This window comes from Pezoporus occidentalis, unplaced genomic scaffold, assembly GCF_034315485.1.
Source record: "Pezoporus occidentalis ecotype Australia unplaced genomic scaffold, CSIRO_AGI_Poc_V1 ctg12, whole genome shotgun sequence".
Classification (NCBI taxonomy): domain Eukaryota; kingdom Metazoa; phylum Chordata; class Aves; order Psittaciformes; family Psittacidae; genus Pezoporus; species Pezoporus occidentalis.
In genome coordinates this window covers 5,283,190-5,309,523 of record NW_026912994.1, presented here as the reverse complement: position 1 = coordinate 5,309,523, position 26,334 = coordinate 5,283,190, and the positions used below count along the sequence as shown (strand labels likewise).

Sequence of the window (26,334 nt, the reverse complement as noted above, 5' to 3'; positions counted from 1 at the left end):
CGCCGCACCGGGCCGGGCCTCCCGCGGGGCCGGGACCGAGACCGAGACCGAGACCGAGGCGGGCGGTGCCGGCGGCCCGGGTTATGCGTGGGTCAGGAGGCTGAGCGCGGCTGTGAGAAGCCCCGCCGGGCGAGCGCTACCCCGTGCGCGCCCTAAAGGAAGGTGGGGCGGGAAAGGCCCGCGGGCCGCGCGGGGTAGGTGGCCAGGCCTCGGGGAGGGGATGGAGCTGCCAGAGAGGCTGGGGGTGCGCCCTCCAACTCCCCGTATCTTCCCAGCGGCTTCATTTCTGTGAGGACGGGGAAACAGAACGGTCCGGCGGTGCCAGGGAGGAGGCTGAAGTAACCCCTGTCCTCTCGCGCCCCGCTGCTTTCGGGTGAAGCCGGGGCATTCTGAGGCAGAGGGGCGCGGGCCTGATGGGGGAGGCATTGGGTCACGGGTGTGCTTATGGAGGGGTTGGCTGTGGAGCTCCTGGGACTTCCAGAGCCATCGGGAAGTCCTGAGATGAGTTTTCTGCGCTGTAATCTCCATGACCGTGATGTTCTCCATGACCCTACACAGTAAACTCTAGAGAATTGCCAGAGGCCAATCTTGAATCCCGTGCATTCTGTGGAGTAGCTGTCCACCTAAGCTGTGTGCGCCTTTACAGCTCTTGACTGTGCATTGGTCTCTTGCATCTCTCAACTTCATTGCTTCTAAGGGTTACCAACTCTTCCACGTTTCTGTAAATAAAGTCTTTAGGCCAACAACGCACTTAAACACATTCTTAACTAAATTGCTTTATGTCACTTGCTTATAATTAAGCATGTGCTTCAACTCTGCCGGATTAAAGCCAAAATCTGCATAAGCTCTATTGGGTAAAATTTACCAGCTTCATCAGGCTTAGCTTTGTGAGTCATTCAATCAGCAGCAGCCCAAAGCTTTTTTGCTACAAGCTTAAGTTATTCCCAGGTTGTCCTACAGGATCTCCCTGTCTCCATGACAAAGCTTATGCCCTTCGTTCAGGTCCTGTTAGAAGTAAGATGCATCTGCCTGGTGATTCAGCTTTATGTAGGGTTTCCATATCCTTTAATGAGGTGCATTAATAAGATTGTGTATCCTTATGCAAGCCATAGGTTGTGCCGTCGAGTTACAGTGTAATAAGCTGCATTAAAAAGAAAATAGTAATGACATCAGGGCCCAGTTTGAAGGTCTGCCCTGGCTTTATGCAGTACATGTATTTCAAGATGATTGCGTCAAGTATTCATTCTGCATAAGCAGAGGAAGGAGTTAATAAAATGTAGCTACATTTCATGCAGTCATCTACAATTTTACATAAATACAAGAAACGCTATCAACCTGCATGCCGAATAAAATGGAAAACTATTCAATTTCCAAAAATAGAGTTTTAGAAACCGAGCGAAAATGTACGTTTGTGCAGCTTTGATTTTCTTTTTTTCTTCAAAGACACTTAATTTGGTGACTATTCATTTTTACCTGTCAAAAAAAATCCTTTGCATTTCATTAAGTCTGAGTCAGGAAGCTCAGCGCTAAGGCCTTATTTTAAGATACACTGTGGAATTAAAGCTTTCTGCAGGGTGAGCACAAGTCTTTCTCCAAGGACGCATCAGTTGGAACCTGCTTTTCAGAAAAATTTGTTTGGCAATTAACAGTAATATGGAGAAGAAAGCGTGTCTTGTACTTAATGCAGAAAAGTAAGACTCAGCATGTTTGCGTCCTCTTATTACTCTCTTACCATTCTTCTGTGACCTTCATCAAGACATGCTCTGATTTTCAAATGTCAGTTTGGGTTAGGGTGGAGTTTTCTGTTGTTGTTTCAAGAGGAACCGAGTGCCTACAAATTGTGGTGTTGAGCGAGAAGCCTACAGTACTTTGTTCATCTGGAAGTCCCCCCAAGCGAGGCAGAGGATAGTGAAGGAACACGTCAGACCTTGGACCTTTGCCACACAGATTTTCAAATGATGACAGTTGCTCACCAAGCCACCCAGCTGTGGCACTGACGTTTGTATTGGTGTTTTGACACACCTTAAGTACTATGGTGTTTATTAATGGTTTGACATAACAAAATAGAAAAGGAATATATAAAGCCAAGAGCTTGAAGAGCTTAAAAGAGCACTTACATTTTGACCTTTTTATTCGTTTTCCTCATGCCACTCTGGAAATAGCAGGCAAACGCTGCTTTTCCCTAGGGAAAAATTTAAGAGTCTTTAATATAGTCTTCCCTATCGCTTCTGAATTCTGGAAGTTACCCAGAGAAACCCTCTAAAAGGCAGTGTGTGTGCAGCGTGGAGCAGAGTGTGGTTCAGTTTACCTTTTTTTTTTTTTTTCTCCTAGGAGGGCTAAATAATGGAAAGTGAAAGGCATTTGTCCCTCTCCCCCCCCCCCCCTTTTGTTAATTCCTTTTTCTGTATAAATCAAAAACCCAAGAAAACCAGGAAGCACAAGTAAGCTATCTAAAAGTGTGGCTTTTGGGAAGTGTTGGAGAATATATGTGTGTTTTAAAATGTCTTAAACAGGAAGTGGCTTCAGAAGTAACTGTAGAATAAGCAGAACCATCTTCATTTGACCTCCTGCGTGACAAACTGATGGGTTTCATTCATTCAATTTATTCATCAAGCCAGTAACTTCTAATGAAGCAGCAGCTGATCTGGAAAGATCCAGTCTGGGAATTTGAGCAAGAAAGCCACTGGTTAGGTAGGTTATTGAGATGGCCACTTAACCCATCTCTTAAAATTATGCCTTCATATTTGTCCGAGTTCATCTAGCCTGAGCTTCTAATCATCAGTTTAACCCCAATAGCTAAAAGACTGTGTATCAGAATTTTAAATCAATTTTCCAGGTCTTGCTTTATCCTTTTAACTCCTTTTAAATCCTCTTCTAGCTTTTCAAAAAGTATTGTGTGGCCCAAGATGAATCCAGGAGGAAGGATGGGGCATTAGGGTTTGGAAATACACAGTTCATCTTCCCCAGCCCCACTAAACCAGCCTTTTCTGTGCTGGTGGAATCACCAAACAAGTGAAGTTAGTAACGTCAGTGGAGGATGGGAGTAGCTTGACTTTCAGAGTTAACAGATGTTTTCTCCCTCACCCACTTGAATTATTCTTGTAGTAGGAAAGTTAGTTTAAGCTTGAGTGTCAGCACATCTCACCAGCCTACAGGCTGGGCATGACCTGAAATATGGCCTGGAAGCCCTTTGAGAAAAATTGTAGCTGCATAAAGGAACAGTAATCATCATTAGCACTAAACCCAGGATGGAGAGCAAAAAGTAAATATAAATGGCTTGTTGCCACAGAAGTGGAGTTAAACACTACTTAGTCCTCATCACAGATTTAGGTCTTGTTCCCTGTTCGGCAACACAGCCAAGTACATGTCTAACTTCAGAAATGCAAATATCTCATTAAATTAAATGGAGCTATCAGATACTGAATCAGAAGGAAAACTGAATGCCTTCTCCAAATTCTCTCCTTCCCTCCATCCTTGGACCACTAAGATCACTGTAGCCCTGGTTAATACTAGTATGTGCCAGTGATAAAATGAATGGTGCTTCAGAAATGCCTTGATGAATGCCTGACATTTCAACAGTGGATGCAATTAGGGAATGATTGCTATTGAAAGCTAGAAAAAAAAATCTATTTTTTTTTTAATTCAAGTATTTCACCAAGGCTTTAGCTAGCACAAATATTCAATGCAGAAAATTAAATTAGTCCATTGTCTGAGCATCTACTCACTTTGTCTGTAAATTGTTCCTCTTCATTTCAGCATCCCTGATTGAATTTTTATTTTAATTGTATTTTTTTATAGCAGACTTTCAATTCATGATCACACATAAGCCTGACTCAATTGAGTCTGTGTTGTTCTGTGTTGCTAGCAGATCAGGAATCAATAGTAATGCTGTCAGTCACGTAGTTGTATGCTATGCGTGTCCTGACATTAACTAATGCAGAGAAGTGTGATGGTACTGTATGTCTCAAAATACCTGTACATGTGATGCTTGTAAACAAAAATAATTATGGAAAATATTGGTCAGAAGGAGAGGGGGCATGCACCTGGCTCTTTAACTTGTTCCTGCAATCTTGCTGTTCCCAAATCTGTTTAGAGGAAAAATCTGTTCCACCTGAGCCCTGAAGAAGTCTTCACATCAGTTTCTAATGCCACAAACACACCTGACTTGACTCATTCATTTATTTTACAATAATACAGAAGCTTAAAGTGCTTTAAAACTTGAGCTGAAGACATCACAGAAATACCAGAGAAAATGAAAAGTAATGGTTTGGTGAGAGATACTCCTGTCTGAAAAAAAAGATAGCAAGCCAACATCAGTCAAGATGGTTTCGCGTAGACACAAGACATTCAGATATCTCTAATATGTTTGACTTGGCCACACATGGCACTCCTGTAAAATTAGCATTATAAATCTCAAGATTAAAAGAAAAGAGGATGTTTAATATTCCATGCTGAGATGCCTAATAGGCACAAAAAGCAACAAAAATGATGATAATGTAGTACTTTGCCTAACATAAATTGTCAAATGTCATGATGAGGTACAATTTAGAGAACCAATTTCTCTGCCTTAAAACACGAGTTATAAACAGAGCAGAAAACTGTCTACTCTTAACTTATATTAACTGTCTACATAAGACATTTAAGTCAAATTAACTGCAGATGGGAAAGTAAGAGGGCCTTAAACTCCAGTATGAACACTTTAGGATTAAAACTTTCAGAATTAACTGTAAAGGAAACTGGGGATATTTTATCTGTAAAAGAGCATCCACACAGAGATTTGGTGGACTTTAACTAATGCAATTTAATGTCACACCTTTACTTAATTTATCTTAATCTTTTCCAAATGTCCCACTGCAGACAAGTTCTTTAGTTTGAAGTATTATGGTGGATCTAATTTGAAAGATAGCATTAGCTGAAGCATTAGCTAAAGGCTTGCCCATACGGGAAGGTTAGTCAGTGCAGAGGAACCAGCTAGTTAATATCTGCTTTGTGTCAATAGTCTTTAGTTTATATTAAAGTGGTGTAGGCTGCGTCACGCCACCTGACATGGACTGAGAGTTTATGCAGAGCAGCTACTCTATTTTAAATTCAGATTCACACCTCTTCACGAGTCTAAGATTTAATTAAAGCAAAACTCAAGATTCAAAGAGCATGTAGGAGACCAGATTGTGATAATGATGGGAGATTGATACTTATTAACCAAAAGTTCAAAGTTGAAACAGGAAAACAAAACAAATAAATAAATAAATAAATAAGCCAAGCCTGTTGGAGTTAACATGGAAGCTCCTGAAAACAATGAAACCCAAGAGGTTGTACCTTCCCAGGGTGACAAGGATAAAGCCGTTATTCTAAAAGGCATGTTTCCATGTATTATTTGAGCCAGCAGGAAAGCCAACAGAGTAGAGAAATCTGAATCTATGAAAACCAGTAAAAAGGAAAATCTCAAATTTTAGTTGGCAGTGATGAAAGGGAAAATGAGAAGGGCACAAATGGACCTTGAATATGAAAATGGGAATGATTCTCAAAGTGAAGAAGTAAAAAAGCCATAAAAGGTTAGAATTAGAACTTACAAATTGCTCAACACAGCAAAAAAGGAAAGGTATAGGGTTTTGCAGTCTCGTAATAAAAAACACCATATAGTTCCCCTCCCTTTACTGGTCTCCTCTGGTAGTACTCTCAAAAATAGCATCAGAACAATAAGGAAATGCTGGAACAAGGAGGCTATTAACCATTCTCCAAATCACATAGAGCATATCCATGACTCTCAGAAGCTGGAACAACAGGACTGCCAGCAAAGCTATGGAGCCATACATCTTGACCTGAAAATCAGTCAGAATGGTCTTTCAAAGCCTTTGAAAGATTGTGTTATGGCAAGGTTTTGTAAATGAAAATCAGATCTCACTAATTCACTAATCTCTTAGAATTATTGATTGTATCAGTAAGGTAAGAATATAGAAAAAAAACCTAAGCTTATTTTGTCTTCCAGAATATATTTGACAATTTACAGTGTCAGAATTTGTCCAGGAGAGAGAAGGCAGAGAAGAGAGTTAAGTGGTCACTTTTCATCAGGGCATCGGGTTAACAACAAAGGCCTCAGCCTTCCCTCCTAAACCCATTTGTTGTTACAGTACAGATTGGGAAAAGACAAATGCTGAACTGGGATATGATAGATATAAAACATAGGTATGAATTTATGAAATTAACCAGGCCCCAGAGGGGATGAAAGGAAACTTCAGAGACCTTTAAAAAGCTAGATGAATGGACAATGTAATTGCCAAAGAAGTTCATTATATCTGCATTAAATTATGCATTTAGGAGAACAGGCAAACTGCTAAGATACCCTACAAGTGAAAAATGTCTAAGGAACAGCTTCAGGTGGGGGGTTCTAGTCAGGGAAAAGCAAGAAGGTAGAGCTGCTGATACGTAATTTTCTCAGGTGCCTTTCTCATAAAATGAGAAATGGACTAGAAGAAATTTCTCTAAGGCCAATGCCAGCTAATTATTAAAACCTTCTTGGAAGCAGTTATGACTGACTTTTCTTTCAGAATACAAGGGTGCACTGAACGGAATTGCTTAGGACTTGCACCAGACTATTCAATGGTTCAACTGGAGAATGAAGACTGCTAAATTTTCAGATTGCACCAGTCTGGAGATGGCTGCAATAACGGCCAGGGTCCAGGTTTAGGTTCAGCCTCCTCCTGATAGTTTAGGAGTAAGGTGGAGAAGATGGAGCTCAGCTCAGTAAGGACAGAGAAAAGGACCTGCCCTGAATCTACAGTGGAGCTACAGGACAGCAGTATATCAGAAGATGGTTTAGTAGGGGATTACGGCTGTTCATGAGCTATACATGAATTTACCTGCACACCATCCTGTTACGTATGAACTGGCTTATACCTCTTAAGACACAAAGGGATCATTTCCATTCAGTCTATACAGTGTTGTTTTCAGCTAGAAGTATTATGTCTGGTTTGGGGCATGAAACTCAGGAAAGACATGGCCCAGTCAGAAAGGACAGTAAGAATGATAAGAGATCTAGAACACATGACCAAAACACATAGGTGAACTGCAGTTGTTCCAAAGGAGAATGCTAAAGGGGAAACATGATAAGAGTCTTCAAATATGTAACAGGCCATTGCAGAGACAAGTGGAAAAAGCTTCCCCTATCCATGGGAACTACATAAATTGTAAATTGCAGCAAGGAAGCTTCAGGTTAGGTATTTTTCTGTCTTTCTAATAGCAAAGGTCACAAAACACTGGAATGGCCTATAGGGCTGTGGAGTCACTGGAGATCTTTAGGAACAGATTGGACAAATATATAGGGAATGCTTTAGGAAGTAACCTATATCATTGTCTTTGCCCCCAGGTGCCACCCAGCCTTGTTTGCTGTTGTGCAACAGAAAGCTTAACAACTCCATCCTTTCAGTGTGCAGATAAAATAGGATGAAGAAAACAAAAAGACAGACTATCTTGACACAGATCTGTGGCACAACCTCAAGCAGACTGCTGTGGTATAGCCATCCACAGCCATCTCAAAGAGACTGGGAACTTCTGAGGATTCAAAGAAAAGCAACAAGTAGGATCAAGAACATGGCAATTCACAAAAGATTGAAAACATCTGGATTATTATCTTCAGAGAAAAACAGTGGAGAGAGAATAAAAGTACATGAAGTAATGTCTGGTACAGACTGATCAGGAGGTTCTCTTTTTCCTGTCTCATACTGTAGAATAAAGGGACCTTCTGTGAACTATCAAACTAAAGGTAGGATATTTAAAACTGAAAAATAAAAATTAAAACTAATAAAATAAAAAACCCAAACCAAACAACAAAAAAACCCCACAACACCAAAGGAAGTACACAACAAGAGACTGAAGTGGAGAACTTCTCTGCTATGGTACATTCATAGCATTGATACTAAACCCAAAAGGATTCAGAAAGAAAACGTCTTACCAACATAGGTACATGAAACACCATGAACTCTGTGAAAAAAGTCTGGGTCAACTTGTGTGACATCAGCACTTTGCACCACCCTCTGCTGTCCCCCATGGGCCCTTCATGGTTGCACTCCATCCCTCTACAGCTGTTCCAGAGAGAAGCAACATGAGTCCCTGAAGGAGGATACTCAGCCTTCTGCCACCACCTGCAGTGCTCCAGCCAGTGTGAAGACCAAAAGCCACCAAACCCATCCCAGCCAGCAGCCCCCTAAACTACAGGGAAGTCCCACCGCAAACCCAGCTTAGCTGCTTCCTGTCGCAGAACAGGCATGCAATAGGGGAAAGTGGCCAAAAAGCGAAAGTTTCAGATATTGCTGTTTTAAAAGACAGCAAAGGAAACAAAAAGAAGGATGGCTTGTTTTTTAAGAGGCCACCGTGCATCCAAGTAGGCTGGGGACTGTCTGGTTGTACTTGCAGATTGCTGAAAGAACAGAGGATAGGTCTGATCCAAGTCCTTTCTGTCTTGGGTATCTGACAGTATCCTGAGTCAAAAACACTGCTTTGCCCCAGACAGGCTTCATAAAATCATGGCCTTGTTGTCATCCTACAAAAACTGATCCGTTGTATCAGGGAGGCGCATCAAGCTGTTTCTGTATGTCTGACTTATCCGGTAACAGTGACAAACATTGTACCTATAAGCAGAACAGCAAAGGTCTTCATTGCAAAGTCTTACCCAAAGTTAACTTAACAAATATATTTAGTACTGAATAACTCCAACCGTTAAATTTTCAATTATTTATGCATTTCAGCTAGTGCATATGAAGAACTGAACTTGAAGGGTAATCAGTTTAAGGATGCATGTCAGACACATCCCAGAAATTTGGCCAGAAATTTGTTTAGAACACAAAGCAAACATCAAGAGACCATTTTCTGGGAAGGAATGTGGTGCTATGTGCAGGGATTAAGAAAAATGTGGCCCTTGTAATGCTGATAACTTCACAGTATTTGACATGAGGAGAAGCATCATTCCTCAGCTTCTCTCCATGGGTCCAGTTTGGTGAGGAAAAGATGCTTCATGTGGTATGATCTCTCCATAGATGACCTGATTATCAGCAGCAGTTGTTTTTTTAACATGAGAGGTAGTCATGTGACAACACCAGGCTACTTTCAAATTATAGATGACTTCCAAGTAGCTTGATGGAAGAGCACCGTCTCTCCTGGTCTAGAGTTTACAGGCTGTAGAGCATCACAGCTGGCACGGCATTTGTGAAGCCCCTTTCACACTGATATAAGCCTCCAGAAGGCTTCATTGAGGAATAAGGAGAACTAACTGTGTCGTGCAGGCAAGACCCTGAAGGAGGACAGCACACCCTCACATTTTGTGCCCCAGCAGATTCAGAAAGCCTGGGAGGTTGGTCAGCAAGCAGATCCATACAGCGCCAGCTCAAAAGGCCTCCAGAACAGCAATTACTGCCTGCTTGGGAAATCCATGGAGCTTGGCTGAGCCTTAAGGACAAATTAAAATGAAAGTGATCAGAAGAACATCAAAATGGTTGACTGTGGGCTGGGGATATCCCAGGCAATAAAGGCTGTTCAGCAGTTGCTGCTTTCCATCTGCAAAGCAGATGAGACTTCAATGCTAAGGATAATTTAAAAGTCAAATAAATGATTTAAAATGGCTTGTAATAAATAAAACCATGTTTCTTTTAAAAGTAAACTGCCCTTGTTTGCTGGTTGGATGCTTGCACACCAAGCCAGACAAGCAGATGAAGAAAAACTGGTCCCTGGGAGCAAGGGGAGGCTCTTTTTTATCCAGCCTGAGAGGAGCTGCAGTAAATGATGGAAGAAACATCCCATCAGTGCTTCATAGGACAAGTGGGAAAGGAGCTGGTGAGGGAATCGAAGCATGTAACTGGAGAGGACTGGATCTCTCTTTGGGTCAAAGCAGCGGGGGAAAGCCTTGTCCAAGACCAGAAGCAGCTTGCCTTTCCTGCAGCCCCTCCAATGAGCTGATGAGCATTGTGGAGCTTCAGGTGGTTGTGCAGTTGGTCCTAACTGCTGGACAAAATTAACTCTCAGTTTTCAGAAGCCAAAGGCACAGAGGAAATCGACCCTGATAAAATACCTAGCAGATAAGCTTGTCAAAAATAAATAAATAGGGGCAGGAGGTTCTAGGTCACTCATTGACTACAAAAGGGAAAACCCAACAAGGTGACCCAAAATCCATACATCTCCAGGGGAAAAATTAGCTTTTTTAGGAAAGAGAAAAATCAACATATTATCAAAGACTCCTTATCAACACCAGTAGATGCAAGCTGACAGGGTGAAATCAATACCAGCTATCAGAATAGTTAGGCATGAAAAAAAGCTATGGCTTCCTTTGAAAAATGTGTATTTAGATGTTGATCAAGGATACTTTCATTTTGTCAGCTTGGCCATTTTTGATCACCTCACTTAGCATATTGAAGTAAAGACATGATAGTCGATCTCATTCCTAATTGCATGTGAGGTGGCAATATTTTGCAGATTGGTTCCTGCTTGGGAAATGTGTCTGTTTGTAGTACAGCCCACTTATGTGCCAAAATGGCTGCTTTTTCCTCACAGTTTACAGAGACATTTACAAAGCTGGAGATGTCAAAAAAGAAAACATCTTGTGCTATAGCTGTGCATACTGATGAGTAGTCTTAATGGTGGTGAATTTGTCATGTAAAAATCAGTAAGTCAGTGTCCTTAAGAAGGAAGAAAACCAGGTCTTATTTAGTGCCAAAGTAGAGAATTGAAACCATTTTGGAGAGATGGTGAGAAAAAAACCCAAAATAAACAGATTAAAAACAACCCAAAAAAAAACACAAAGCAAGTTCAAATAATCATTTTTCTCTTATCTAGAATGTGTTATTGATGTAAGTTATGTTGGTAATACAAGTTATCTGAATCACAAGTAAAGAACTACAAGAGTAGGGTGTAGCACTGAGTGAGGCAGCATGAAAATATGAAATGCTAAAATAGCAAATGGACTGGGTCAAAACAGAAAGAGGATGTCACTGTGTCTTCACCACGGAAACATTGATCATAGACATATAAAATGGTCAATATTGCAGCTTCAAATTTTAGTCCAGAGAAAGATGATTTTCATAACAACTTGGAGCTATAAGAACATGTCCTTTGAAGCTAAAATAGAAGGCAGAAAAGGTACAATAATTGCACTTGACCTTGCAAGAGCTGTATCCTGAAGCCAGTGATGAACACTAGCCACCCACAGTTACATCAGGTCAAAATTCCTACAAGGTAGCAGCTCAGGGTCGTACAGCCCTTTAAAACACAACAGAGAAAAACCCCAACACAGGGTTGTCTGCCCATCCTCAAGTCTGTTGTTAGATGTAACAACGCAACCACCAACAGGAATATGATGTTTCTGATCTCCTGATGCTGAATTTGCACATCATCTTACCATTCGATGTAAGTTGTGTTTTAGATACAGCTAAATTGACAAATGAAGGAACGTTAACCTGAAATCATACACTGCAGCCAGGGAACCTGAGGGGGAGAGAGGGAGAGCAGGAAGCTGCTGTGATCCTTCCCTGAGGTATGCCTGCCCCCGATCAGGAGCTGCTAGTAAAAGCACCACTTTGCACGGTCAGGCTGTCCCTTTGTGTTTGCATAGTCTCCAGTGAGGATCGTGGTTTCGGTGTCAAGAAAAAGAAACCAACTCTTTGCACGGTGCAAGTTTTTTCACATGTATAGTAAAGCCTGCAATAGCAAAACATCCACAACACAGAGCACACACCTAAATGAATTAGCAAGTTTTTGTGATTCGTCTTAAACGAATTGTTCCCTTTTCCTCTTAGTAGGTTTTAAGTTTAAAGAAATTTGCATCAGAGTGTGGAAAAGAAACCTTAATCATCCATTAGGAAATGAGATGCTGGTCATTAAACGTTGCACTTAATTTAATTGTCATCACGTTGGGGTAAGAGCAGTGATGCTGGCACAAATCGAAGTTGAATTGTTCACAGAATACTCAAACTACACAAAATGTCCCCATTTTATCCCAGATCCACTGGTGCAGCAGCCAAGCCTTGAAACCTGCTCACAAGCCCTGTTTGAGGAGTAGCATCCCTGGCGCCAACTTCAGAACACCACAGCGGCTGCTGTCTCCTGTGTGTTGCTGACTGCACTGTGCCCTGCAACCCCCTGTGTCATGCTGTCTCCCCACCTCCATGGGTCTCCAGCAGTCTCACCAAGCTCCCCTACAAGGCATCACTTCCTATAGCCTCCACACAGACTGGCACTCCCTTGTGCTGATAGCTGCGGGTCCTCGCTGCCCCCAGCCTCTACCCAATACCCTAAAACCCTTAAATCACTCTTTAAATTGCTTCCTCCCACAGGCCACATCACAGCCCAGCAGAAGCTACCAGCAACCCAGGTTTATTCCCCAGGGACCTTTTCCAACCTGGGAAAGGTGGGATAAAATACTGCCCAGTGTCACATCACTAAGCACACTAAATTGTATCTAGGATTTATTCTAGGTCCTTTATAAGATTCCCTGTGTTTGCAAGTAACAAAAAATGCAAGTAGCCAAGGTACAGCAAACCTGGCACCAGGAAAACAGGACCACGCTGGCTGCAGCACCTCCTTTGTGGTATGAAATAAGGGTTACTGAGGGTGAGGATGAAGAGGAAGCTGCAGCCAGGAGCTGGAGGAGTAAATCTGACATCGTCTGGCAAGTAATAAGAAGAGGCAGTAAGAAAAGCAGAGGAAGTGAGGGAGAGTGAAGTGGGAGCCAGCTCACTGACACCTTTTGGAGACGTTGCACCTCCGTCAAGCAGCTGCCCTCCAGCCCCTGCTGAGCACAGTGTTCTCCCAGCCAGGGACAGTGGTGGTCCCTGTTCCCCAGCAGCTCCAGAAGGAAGGAGAAGCTGCTGGGGCTGTGGGCTGTCCTGGACCATGCTCACAGAAAGGAGGCTCCCATGGCAGCTGGCATGTTTTTTGAACCAGTCGCACACCCCAGGAGTTACCATATCTGGGGTTGGAGAGCACCCGTTAAACTGCCGGAGGAAGGGATTACGAGTAGCTACTATCTGCATCAAGGCAGTCACACAGCAGGGCAATCCACACAAGGAACAAAATATGGGTGATTTCAGCCCAGAAGAGCCTTACCTGACATCTCATTACTTACAGGCTAGTCACATGCTTCATTGCACAGCCTAAAGTAGCATCCCACAGCAGGTTTTCTCCTCCAGATGCACGGCACCAGGCACTGAGCTGGTATGAAATGCAAGGTTAGAGAACCATGGTATGAAGAGAGAACTTGCCTTCAGCTTATTTCCTTAAGTGGTGAGGCTGTGGCGGCCACAACACTGGGCTGTTCATCGCTCCATTTCCCCTTTCTCCCCCCATAACTTCTGCAGTTGCCAGGCAAAGTCAGGCAGGTTTGCACCTCCCTGGCCCTGGGGGATGCTCCAGTGCATTCCATTCCACATGGAAAGGTGCCTAAGGAGCAGCCACCACAACCTTTGGGGACAGTCCTTAACCTGTGAACAACTCTCCTCAAGGGGTGGAAAAAGTCAATTGTGTTTGCAGCACAGTGGGACACAAGTCTGAGCCCCTCCTATTTAAGGATGCCAGCCAGTTCCCGTGCATCTCATAATGGCACCAACTTGCAACCAGAAATAACTCAGACATGACAAAAAGACTGTGGACATTGCCAGTGTCCCACCCAGGCAGTGAGCAGAGGAGACACAGTCCTGGGTGCACACAGGGAAAACATGCTACATGTGCAGCTCCACAGGCAGCACAGCCCAGATCGGTACTGCTCGTCTCCATCTCCTCCTTGATGAGCACAGAGGCACCCAGGAACCAAGGACAGCCTCTGCTGCAGCCCCACCAGTGTTGCATTAAATGAACTACTAGCAACTGAACCCATTCCTCTCCTTTTCCTGCTTTGTGCTGTAGACACCCAAAGTGGAGAATGGAGGTGGCTAACTAGCACATCCTCGTCCTTCTGCAGTTATTTCTGATTCACCTGCCCCTAACCTCAACTTAGCAGCCCAACCTAAAGACACATCACAAATTATTTGCATTGAGCAGGCCCATGAGTGCACGGCATCCACTGGATGAGTTCCTGCTGAATCTCAGGATTTATGGTCACTTCCACAACACCGGTGCCATGACCAGGATGGCATGGACTAACCTGCAGCTTAGCTCCTTCAGGTGATCTGAAAAATGGCAGAAATAGCAAGGATGAGGCAAAGAGCGTGTCACAGAGAGATACATTATCAAACAACTGGAGGGGAAAAAATGCAAACCCGAAGAAAAACGAGGGCTTGACTGTACCTGGGATTATGCAAGAGGAGGGGAAGAGGCATCTCCTACTCGGCTGGCAGAAGTCAGCGCAGCAGAGGGCTGCAGGAGAGATGAGTACCTTGGCTGCACACTCTCTGCCCTGGGGCGTTTTGGTTTTTTCTAAGCAGAAGGTACAAGTTCAGGCTCTGCTCCCAAAGTTCCTGTCAGAGATGGTCCCCAGCCAAGCAGGAGATCCAAAAAGCCTCTCAGAGCAGCTGGAACAAAGCTTTGCATCTGGAGCCACGTTTGACTGAAAAGCTCAAATCTGTCCACTCCAAATGCTGAGGAAGTTTGGATGAGAGTGGAAGTGCAATGGCCAACATCTGCCTCTCTTCTGACAGGATAGCCATAAGCAGAGAAGTTATTTTACTCATTTTAACTCTCTAGGCCCACAAATGGAAACGGTTTCTCTCACAGACACTGTCCAGTAGGAAAAACTTGAGCTGAAGGATTTGCTTCGTGGCTGTAGCAAAAACAATACATCAGCCTGCAAGGCAAGGCCAGCAGTGAGTGTGTATTAGATGGCTTTTCTTGGGGTTTAGATGACTTCTGTTTTAGATGACTTTTGGGTATGTTGTTGTTGGTTTACATTTCTTTCACAAATGAGCTTGCCTTGCAAGCATCACTTCCCTGTGAGTGCTAGCAAGTGGCAGAGGTGGCTTCTCCTCCCCTGCGTTCCCCAGCACACCAATTGCAACAAAAGAGCTGCCATTTGCAAATGCTTATCCCATAACAGCGAGTGCTGCACAAAACAGTTCCAGATTTATTTCAATTCCCCAAATTTATGGCAAGCAGCCTGATTTTCAGAGAAAAGCTAAAGGCTAGCAAAGAAAGCCCAAGGAGAAGAAACCCAGAAACAACCATTCACCTTGTGAAAAGCACGCCTTAAATCCTTCTCTTTTTCTGTTTAGCTTTGTTTAGTCTAGTTTTGGGTTTCTCTGCTGAGGCTTGCTGGATCAAAAGGCACTTGCTCAAACAGGTTTTGCTTCACAGTCCCACACACATGGTCACCGAAGCCATTCCAGGGGCTCACCCACCATGGGAGCAGCATGGATGTGTGATAGTCACATCCATCAGCATTTGTGCCAAAATGCTGGGATTTGAGACAATTCATAAGTATGATTGCAGTCACCTGGGAGACAAACAAACAGTGTGTGCGTAAGGAGAGCTGGAGAGCCGTGATGAGCAAACAGCGCTGCAGATGGGATGGGGCAGGTAAGCATGAGGGCAGAGAGCGATCACACTGCAAACCCCCATATGGGATGTTGCTGTGTACTGCTGCCTTTGCACACACGTACCGACTCCCCCACTGCTCTCCACTTGCACAAGATCCTCCGACCCAACATCCTCTGATGTTGACTTGGAGCCAGGTGAGAAGTGTGGCTGGTGGTGCCGGAGCCCACGAGCCGGCCCCAGGCCAGGCTGACAGGCAGCGCTGCAATTTGGCTCCAGCAAGAGCAAACAAGCACAGGTATGGACAGGATTTATTCTTCCTGTTGGAACACATTCATCTGCAGATTAGCGGTTGCTCTGTGCACGCGGAGCCTAGATACCACCAGTTAACTCTTCTCAGCCAGCCTGCAGCCACCCTGCTAGGCATAACACCTATACAGCAACAGCGCCCAGCATCTGGCTCCTCTGGGATTAGTGCCCGGAGCATCAAGCACATAAACTCAGGTGCCAGAGGCACACTGACCTGCATTTATCTATTTATTTTAAATTTTGAGGAAAAGAAAAAGAAACTTCTATAGGACAGGGGTTCCCTTTCCTAGAGAACAGCAAAGCTGGTGTTTCTGGACCAAATCCAAGAAGGCTCTGTAAAATTCAGTTTCCAGTTTTTACAGGCAAAAAGAGGCTAAAATCTTCAAAAGCAAAAGCACAGCAATCCACTACAGCTTCTGTTCCTTATTTAGGGTAGACTGCATCTGAAATCTAATTATCTCTCTGCAACTCCCTGTGCAGTTGAGGCAGACAAAGAGGGTTCTCCAGGGAACAATTCCTTCAATCTCCTTTAAACACATACCTTGGGATGCAACCAACTCCCTCTCACATCTAGTGCCCAAGGATGCTACACAGAAATAACTTCAGAGCCTGTCTTCTGGGATATGCAAGTCAAAATGCACTTTTACACTTGGCAGAGCAGCTTGTCCTTCCAAATATTAGCCTCTTCAAACACTTGGAGGTGGAGGAACATCTCGTGTATGTTGACCCAAAGGACTAGCAGCAATAGTAAGATCAGTCAGCAAGAGGACGCAATTTCATGGTTTCTGCTTTTTTTCCCTTTCTTTCCCCAGATTATGGCAATCTAATAACTGTATTCAGAGTTCCCTTACAGCCATGCAACAGTCTGCTATTCCATCCCCTAGATCCAGAAATGTCTCTTGTTCAAGGGCAGGTGCTGAGACATGAACAGAATATGACACACTCTCATGGCCAGTTGCAGAAGCACACTTCTTGCCTGCTGCAGCATGCCACATCTCTGACCTGCAGCAGGAGAGGTTCCAGAGGAGCGAAAGCTGGTCGCTGTGTTACAAGAACATCAGTGGTTTGGAAGACAAGTGTTGATACAACAGTTGAAGAAATCCTGGATAACTGACCCGGACAGGGCTTGCCCCTCGCTCTGTAAGGAAGATGAGGCAAAAAGAAGTGTCTCCTAGGGACATGGTTCATATCAAAGCTAAGCAGGAGTCTCTAAAGTTTTTAAACATGACACAAAAGGACAAAGTACTGTTGGCAGGACACAGAAAAGGAAAGGGCAGAAAGACAAAAGGTGAGAGGAGAAGCATTGCTGAATACGGTTGCCCAGCCAAACCTGAAAGGCACTCAATGCTGCCTAGAGAGCTCTTCAGTCACTGCAACCCCCCTGTTGTCTCTGGGTAACAGAACATCATCCTTCAAGGGGCTCAGTTCCTACTTTAGAACCCACACATAAAATGTAATTCAGCCAACTCAGCTCCTGAGCAGGGCCATCTCCTAACCACTGCAGCTTCATGTGAAAGGCAGTCCTGAAGCCAAATAAACAAACTTTTCCACCAGCTGAGCCTGTGTTTGCCAAACCCAAACCTCCAGCTGGGCTTGCAGAGCTCTGTGGTTTCTTTCTCTGTGCTTATCTCCAAACCAGCTCCTATTAACAGCTAATTTCCCTCTATATCTGCCTACTGAAAGCAGGATTTTGCAATGCAGCGGTTATCAGCTGCCAAAGGCAGGCCCCTAGGGCAGCTTACCACCCAGACAAATCCTGCCAAAACCCCCAAACCAGGAACCTGCTGCCCTGTGACCCTCTGAGAGCACCTTGGTTAGACCCAGCTCCCTGATCCCTGCATGTTTGCAGGGGATCTCCAGTACTGCAGTGTAAAGACATCCCACTCCAGGAATGGGTTGTAGGGAGGAAGAAGAAACTTCACCGGAATGAAGTCCAGAATTCTTCAGGACCTGCTGCTCACATGCTGCCTGGCATTAACAGCACCACTCCTTTGGCTTACCATCTCTTTCACTGAACTCCAGCCCAGGAAGCTCCACAGTGGACATCAACATGAGAGAGAAAAAGGAAATGTTTTCCAATTTAAAGTAACATGAAACCAAACAACCCCTAAATTGCCTTGTAATCGCAATCATTATATCTGTTGGAAAGAAGCAGAAAAAGACCCAGCTAAGCACTATGTATTTAGCATTTTAAAGCTAAAAATAGCAGTAACTGCATCGGCAGGAAGGTGTTTGAACAGAAAGTGAATGATCACCAGCGATTATTTGTGAATATTTAAAGTAAATGCCCCAAAATTGGAGAAGGCAACACATGTTCAAATCCCTGTCCTGGCTTAGAGGAGAAATAGAAACAGGTAAAGTATTATGGAGAGGGGAGGAATGGTAAAGCCAATCATAAAGACAAGTTAGAGGTTAGGAAAGGTCAATTATCTATAAGGACTAGATGTAGTTAGGGAAGATTTAACACTGAGAATGCTTTTAGATTTTGAAGGGAGGATTTCCCTTGTCCTCTAACAGTTTGGCTTCACAGACCAAGTGGTGTGTCCTCATCCACAAAGGCACCCCCTCTGTCACTGCATACTGCTGACACTTTACATGGTTCAAAGGTTAATTCAGCACTTCAGTTGTGAGATTCAGAGTCTGGTTACAATGTAATAACACATTAAACACCTAAGGGTATGCTACTTCATTTAGGAGGATGCTAAAACCAAGTTATCATCATGATTTCTCCCAAGTCACAGCTAAGGTGCAGTGCTAGACATTCGCTTCTTAAATTAACACTTGTATTTGCAGATCCATAGATTGTCTTCTCAAGCTTACAGAAGTCCCAACATAAGGGATCTCTGAACCATGGGTGCTGATTTTCAACAAGTCTTGAATTCCAAGAGAAATTCCACAAGGCTGGAAGAAGGCCAATATTTTGTTTGTATATAAAAATGTATAGTTAGACAGACCAGATTATTATAGGCCTGTCAGTCTGAAAGTAATCCCAGAGAAAGCAATACTTGATACCGAGTTAAAAAGAGATTAATGCCAATCAACATGTTCATGGACAACAGATCTTATAAAATTGATTCTCATTTTAATAGATTACAGTTTCCTTGATACAGCAATAGTATTAATGCAGCAACCCACCATACCACAGCTTTCCTCACTCAGGCTGGGCCAGTCCTTCTCTGAATAAGAAAGTAAAGCCAGCCCGGCATTACTTAGAACAAATTAATATCTGGCTAAAGGCTTAGGATGTAACTGGAAACAGGAACCCTCTGGGGTAGCAGAGTCCTGCTGGGATCTGGCACTGACTCTGTGCTAGTTACCACCTTACTAACAGCCTGGGCAGCAAAAGCATTACCGAGACCATAGGTGATGGAGATGAAAAGATTAAAGCGACGCTATAAGAGGAAGCTGTGCTTCTGAGAAACGGTAACAAGCGTCACCTGATGGAAGCAAACAAGCAGCAGCTTGGTGCCAGACCTGGCACAGCCCCATGCATCCCCAGCACATTCAGGCTGTGTGGAGAGCTGCTCTGAAAGTGGGAGCATCAGACATGGCCTGAAATGAGTAGTGATGGCCTCAGGGGCTGACATGCTCCATAGAGGAGAGCAGGGAACATCACATAGGAGTGGGAATGCTTCTGTGACTGTTGCAATGCCCGCTTCCAGTCTGGCAAACGCAGGATGAGAGGGATGCTTAGCTCTGCCGCATTGCCAGGAGGGCTCTTCCTGCAGCACGAGGAGCCCTCAGTGGTTCCCTGCTGTGTTCTGAGCATCCAGTGCCCACAGGGCCATTAGAGGCAAGCTGGCAGGAGCCTACCAACACTTCCCTTAGAAGATAAAGCAAACGAGACTTTATTTCCAGTCTGTGCTCTCAGCCCCTGGAACAGGCATCATGAGATTTGGCCCCTCTGCTTCCAGAGGAGTTAAAAGCTGCAGTCAGAGAGCATATGCTTCAGAAAAACCGAATTCAAAGCAGCAATGGGCAAGAGTGACTTTGCCATCTCTTATATGGGACTGAAATCTCAGGTCATTCTTTCTGACTATGGGCACCACTTCCAAGCAGTTACTAAATATACGTATTTATTTATTTTTTTTTTTATATATATATATATATATATATATATATATATATATATATAAATACTGCTATCTCAGGAGCCTGTGCTTTAAGCCCATCTCATGGCAGAGTTTACCCACTGTGAAAGGCATCTAAGGAACCTACACACAGGCTACAAATCACAGCGTAACACACGGTATTATCAATAGCAATTTACAGCAAGACATGAATTCATTACTAAATCCTGCAAGGAAATCTCTGCCAGTATAACCATCCCTTTGTATTTAGGCATCCATTATGCTATGGCTGTTGTGACGGCCCTCTTACCTCAGAGCAGCAGGAGGGGAGTAGGTGGCATTTCCCTCCCTCCAGATGGAGTTTTATTCCAGCTCACGCTGGAGACCCACAAGAGGGCGGTCGGGGTTGTGTTTTCCCTTTGACTACATCATTTTCCACTTCAGTATCCTGGGGAGGCTCACCACAGAGCCACTTTTTACCTTCTGTGGTCACTTACAGCGACTTTCTGAAGAGAATGTAATCGGTGTTATCATATGCCATGATAAGTACAGATAACAAAAATGCTTTCTGCAGATGAAGTTATCTATTTATTCATCAAAGTCCCTACGATGTTTGTGGTATGTGTTTTAGCCTATTTTAGAGCTGCATGAGCCCGCAGGCACCCAGATCACATAATTGATCATGCTGGTGTTTGTAGGATCAGGGTGTTCACAAAGTTTATGCTGGCTTTTCAAACAGGGAAGCTTCTCCTGTCTCTTCAGAAAATTCAAAGCAATCATACTAAAAATAGATGCAAACTATTAAACAAAATTAAATCTCTCCTTCTGAGCTCAAGAGAAATGTTACACCATTACCAACCAGTGTTGAACTCGGCTTTAAAACCATGGTCAGCACCACAAACTTCACTCAGATGTAGATAGTATCGTTATACTGTCATTAGTATTACATAGGTGTGCCTTTGACAGCTCTTGACATTTCCTTACCCTTGAATTCCATCTCCCTTACTTTATTTTACCCCTCCAAAACAAGGGCTGTACAGTGCTGCTTTCCCCTCCTGCCCAGCCCAGCCCACAGGTACAGCAGCTTGCCATCTGTTCTCCTCTCCAGCGCTTCCACCCATCCCACCTCGGCTCTCCCTTCTGTCTCTTCACTTTTTCTTGTCTCCTCCTTACCTCTTGTGCATCTCTCCTCAAAACCCTATCTGCCCTCACACACAGATTAACCCACCCCCTGCCTCACCCAGCACGATGCCCTCTCCCCTTACCTTCAAATACTCTGCACTTCTATTGTCTGGAGTTGTTTTCCTCCAAATCCACCCAAGATCCTTTCCAATTCAGCTTTGATTTGTGTTTTAGATACCTTCTGTACCCAGTTAAAGCAAAAACATACTAAAAAAAGAAGTAAATTAAAAATTCAGCACTGGGAAGGCCAGTCAATGTAAGCCATTCAAAAGCAACTAAAAGGCAGAAAGACAGATGTTTCTCCTCTGCATTTGACCCTACAGAAGTCACAACTGCAAAATCCTTTTGGTAACACTATATTGTACCAAGAAGCTTCAGAAAACGGCAGCCAGACAGTCACAAACCTTTTTTTTCCATGCAGGAACTTGTGGCTCTCCAGACTGCCCAAGGCAGAAGGAGATGCTCACTGCAACTGTACTGCAGAGGACGTAGGAAAAGCTTCTCTGATTCAGCTTGCATGACAATGAAGCCTCTGCCATTTAAAGAGAGACGTTTCTGTGCCCACTGTCCCTGTCCTTCTCGGTGGCCACCCACTAGAGGGAAGCAGCTCACACAAGTTACTCTTCCCAGTGCCAAGGAGCTGGATCAAGAGGTCGCATCCTTGGTGAGATGCCGCTGCCCCTAGAAATCCAAGCTCTGCTGTGGCAGCAGAAGGGAACCCGCCAGGCAGGAGTGCTCAAACCACAAGGCTTAGAGCAGACCTTGACTTTGTGGCAGCAGCAAAGTGACTGCTTACACAGGCAACCGCTTTCATTGGTGATATGCAAGTTTTCTGTACTTGGATTTGGCACCAAAGCCTGGGCTCCCATTTCACTAGTTCTCATTTCATTTCTTTGCGTTATTTCTGCTGCAGCTCTGTATGAGGGTTTTCATTACCCAGACTGCGCTCCCCCACAGAGCTCTAGGAGCAAATAAAAGACATCGGCACCAGAGATATGCAGAGCAGGGGGACATAAGGAAACATGAATTAGAGCCCTGCCATGCCATTTCGTGAGAAGTGTGGGGAATTAAGACAAATTCCTTCTCTGTAACCCTTTAGGGGATATTAGAAAGCTTTTCTCATTTCTTCAAATAAATGCACAAGAGAATTTCAGTGGTAGGGAGAATCATGCACAAAAATAGAGGGTCTCATCCCAGGATACAGTGCTTACAGTACAACAAGGTGTCCCAGGAGTTCAGCCTTGCTCCACTGCTCTGCCGTACTTTTGGCAGCAGCTGCCATGTCCCTCTGGCTCACCTGCATGAGGCAAGCTCCTCAGGCAGCACTCCAGCTCCAAGATTTGCTCTGTGCTTGCCAAGGCATTCTCTGCACACCGCTGCTGGGTTATCTCTGCTTTGGCTGAGATGCCAGATACTGAAATAACATTTAAAAAAGGAGTTCATAAAAATACTTTATCATTCCATTTCAGCTGGCTCCCTTACTCTAGCTACATTTCAGGAGCAAACAGTAGCAACTAAAATATACATGTCAAGGTCCTGTGAGTAATGTGAAGGTCAGGGATACCATGAGCAGTGATAAAACACCCAACAAAGCTTCCTGGGACAGAAGCAACAGCTCCGTCCGCAAATCACATCATTCATGTAGGTGAACTCTTTCATATAATCACACAGATTAAAGTTAAAATGTTTACCTACCTGCTATTATTCTCAAGGCCTTCCACCAATGTTTACTGAAGAACTGAAGGAAGCTTGTTGAGGCAAAACGTATTGAGTTACAGAAGTTAAATACACACTGTAACTGGGAAAATGCACACTCCACAAGTGTGCATGTGTCATGTGGACTCTATTAACCACATGGAAATAGCCATTAATTATATTATTTCCCTTTAAGAAGTTAAAAAGCTAAAAGAGGGGGAGAAACCGTAACTGTTTGCCGAGATTCACAAGTACACAGACCACACACAGTGCTTTTCTGGAAACAGCAGAAATAAAAGAAGTTATTGGACATTATCCTTAAATAACCTTTCACCCAATTTCTGTCAAACAATGCAAACCCTGTTCAAATGCATCTTCTCCTACCTAGATGAGGACACAAGAAATCCAGAAAGCTGGTTGTGTCTGGGGAAAAAAAAACAAAGCAAGGATCAAAGCCAGCTTGTAAAAAGCATCTAATTTTGGCCTTAGCACTATGTTCTTCACCTAAAAGGCAAATCAGCCAGCTGAAAGCCAAGATGGACAGGAACTTAATTTGAGAAACTGGAGAGCAATTGTCAGATTGGGAAGACAGCATGTTGTCAGAAAAACCATCATAACAAAAATATCAAAGAGCAATTTTATTTAGCTTATTTGGCACAAAACTTACAAGAACCGTTTTGTTCCCTTTTTAGATTTAGTACAACTAGCAAGGAAAAAAAGGCATACTAATACATTGAATAAGCTATACAGCAAGTGAAATGTGGAAAGAGGCACCAGAAAGTTCTACCAAAAATCAAAGTGCATGAAAAATACCTACTCTGAGCGCCTCATGGTATTGTATTAAGGCACCAGTCCTTTCGAAGGTTTACTGAATACATCAAGTGTGCAACTTCTTGGTTTGGAATGTAAAAGTCCTTCAGCCTGTATGAGAACTGGATATGCAACCTTTGAACGAAACAATGCTTTTCCTTGTAAGTGTTATTAAACGGCAAGACTTCTTTCTGCCCAACATCATCTCTCAGCCAGAAGTGTCACTTGTCACATGCTTTGAAAAAGCCAACACAGGTTACCAGGGTGACCAGCATTTCACTTCAGAGTTTTAAGCTGTAGTGTACACACAGCAGGCCTATGAATTCTTTACAATGATTTTATAGAAAAGAAATGCTGCTGAGTAACGTGGGACATACCAGTAACTACATAACTACATTTAGATAACTTATTAAAAGAACATTTAAGGACTTCCTGGAGTATCCCAAAAAAAAAAAAAAAAAAAGTGTTATAATCCAGAATAAGTACAGAGACTTTTCAACAGAATTTTACAAAGCTTCCTTCAGTACTAGCAATCAAGTCAGACAAATTCCACAAGACCTCAGAAACTTTAAGTACACAGAAAAAGACCAATATCAGACAATGGTAGGCATTTTTCATAACTGGAAACATTTAACAGAAGTACCTATAACTGCTAAGCATGTTATACTGGTGTATATATATATATATACACACATACACACTGAAACATCATTATACGCGCCAGACACCTTATCTCACTGTGGATTCTGCACATCACTGCTCTTGAGTACTACAGAAGTTGCACCAGGATTTTTATTTCAGCATCTTCATTATAACTATTCCTTTAAGAACCGAACCACTTCAGTTACAAGAAGAGGTACCACAGGCCAGATTCACATCTAGTGTAAACAGGTTCCAAACAACCAAACAGAAGTTGCATCCGCTCCTTACCAGCTTTGACTTTGGTTTTGCTGCTCAGCTGGAATACCAGTCTCCTTTACTTGCAGGAAGAAGTTTGATAAGAAATCAATGCCCATATCAAAACTTAAGTGGGAATGAAAAAATGCAGAATATTGTATCAAACCATTGTACAACACCTCTACTGTAGAGAGTTTCAAACATCTCAGGAGTTTGAGACTGCTTAACCTGAACTCTGGAAAAGCACATTTCTCTATGGACATGCAAAGGCATTTAAATATGCACCCTAGGCATTATAGGATTTCACTTTTTGTCCTCTTTATGGTGTAGACCTCAAGAACACAACTGTGTGTCCATTATAAAACCAAAGCACCCTTGAGCATTAAAAATTCTAAACAGCAAGGGCTAAAAAAAGGTCATCTGGAAGTGATCTACACATTAGAGAGCATGGTGTTTCACAAGTCTCAGAACAGTTCAGTTCATACTTTCTGGGATAACTTTCCCTATACCTCTGCCTCAGTACAGAGCTGTAGTTTTCAATAACTCTCTAACCCCTGAATTATTTGCTACTGCACATAAAATATGCCACAGAAGTGGCAATCAGGGCTAAACATTTAATGACATGTCCTTTTTGTCCTTGAGTAACAATTACAATCAGCAGAAAGAAAAACTATTCACTCAACTCATTTATTTCATGATTTGTAAGTCACATAGCAACTTAACATTGGTGTTATACATTTGTGCTTCTGTTCTCTGGCACTTGGAGGAGGAATTCATTTCCAGATAATTACATCTTGCTGAAGCATTCCTTTGCATTTGTCCAAACTTGAATCCCCTTAAAAAAAATTAAGAAAAAATTAAAAATCTAGAGGTGGAAATACACTTTGTTTGCAAACCTCATCAACAGACTTCCGTCTACAGAAGACTACAAAAAAGTTGCAAAAAAACTTCATGCAAGAATAAGACAGAGACTACACTGGAACTGCACCACACTGCCTATCAGATACATATGTATGTCTCTTTGTGTGTGTATACATATATATCTATATCTATATATGTGCGTATATACACATATACCAACATCAACATGTCATTGAATTACAGTAGGATGGAATACATGGGAGGTTTTACGCTAGTGACTTCCAACCTTCTGTGACTGCAATGTTCCTAGTTATTGAAAGCTTTCATCTGATGCCCTGCTGATATGATAAATACACCAGCCTGGCCTTTCACAAACTAAACGTACCTTTTTGCACATGCTAATCTGCATAACAGCATAGCTTATAAGCGCCTCCTTCAAATCGTGATTCTTTTGCTCTTTAAACCGTTCAATGTCAGCCCAGGCACTTTTCACAAAGTCTCTGGAATTAAAAGCAATTATTTCTGTTAGCAAGTGTTTTACATGTTCCACCCTCTGCTCGTCTCCCTTCCTCTGGACCCTCAGCAGACAAGCCATATATGACAATCCATCTTCCAGTCAGTAAACCAGGTCCTGTAGTTACTATGCATAAGGACACACCTCATTTTATAATTGGCTCTACAACCCAATTCTTCATCTTAAGTTTTTGAAAACAGATAATCAGTTTCACAGGGTGAGTTCGGACTGGTTGGTTGGTTTGTTGAGGTTTTTTTCCCCAGTAAGAATCACTGACACAGAACCAGCATAATCCAGAATACACTTTTTCCCTCAGATTCTGTTGGGGTAACCAATTATCTATGCTAACATTCAGCATATACAACATTGCATGTTTCTTTTTCAATAGTCAAGTCAAAATCTTAAGTCTTTCCAATGTGAAAACCTGCTTGTCATCAGGATGTGAGACATTTAAGTACAACAAACACAATGAAAATTTGACTTAATTCACTTCAGGAATTTTGTTGGTTTGGGGAATATGTCTTTAGATCTCCTTAACTAAAATGGAAGTAG

General features: G+C 43.1%; 1 protein-coding gene and 1 long non-coding RNA gene across 3 annotated transcripts in view; one reads left to right on the top strand and one right to left on the bottom strand.

Annotated features, from left to right (window-relative positions):
* The first annotated feature begins 125 nt into the window (after nucleotides 1-125).
* On the top strand, nucleotides 126-7,788 carry LOC134157703 (uncharacterized). 2 transcript variants are annotated; one of them, XR_009962432.1, is made up of 2 exons: nucleotides 126-162; nucleotides 7,364-7,788. It is a non-coding gene; the product is annotated as an uncharacterized LOC134157703 (long non-coding RNA). The 2 variants fall into 2 exon arrangements; XR_009962430.1 differs by lacking the exon at nucleotides 126-162 and adding an exon at nucleotides 177-2,691.
* A 15,537-nt stretch (nucleotides 7,789-23,325) lies between these two features.
* The window catches only part of SNX4 (sorting nexin 4), a 38,446-nt gene continuing 35,437 nt past the window's right edge, over nucleotides 23,326-26,334 (bottom strand). Inside the window, 2 exon segments of the mRNA XM_062606871.1 lie at nucleotides 23,326-25,242; nucleotides 25,654-25,768. Coding sequence (XP_062462855.1) covers nucleotides 25,195-25,242; nucleotides 25,654-25,768 — 163 coding nt within the window. The 3' untranslated portion in view covers nucleotides 23,326-25,194.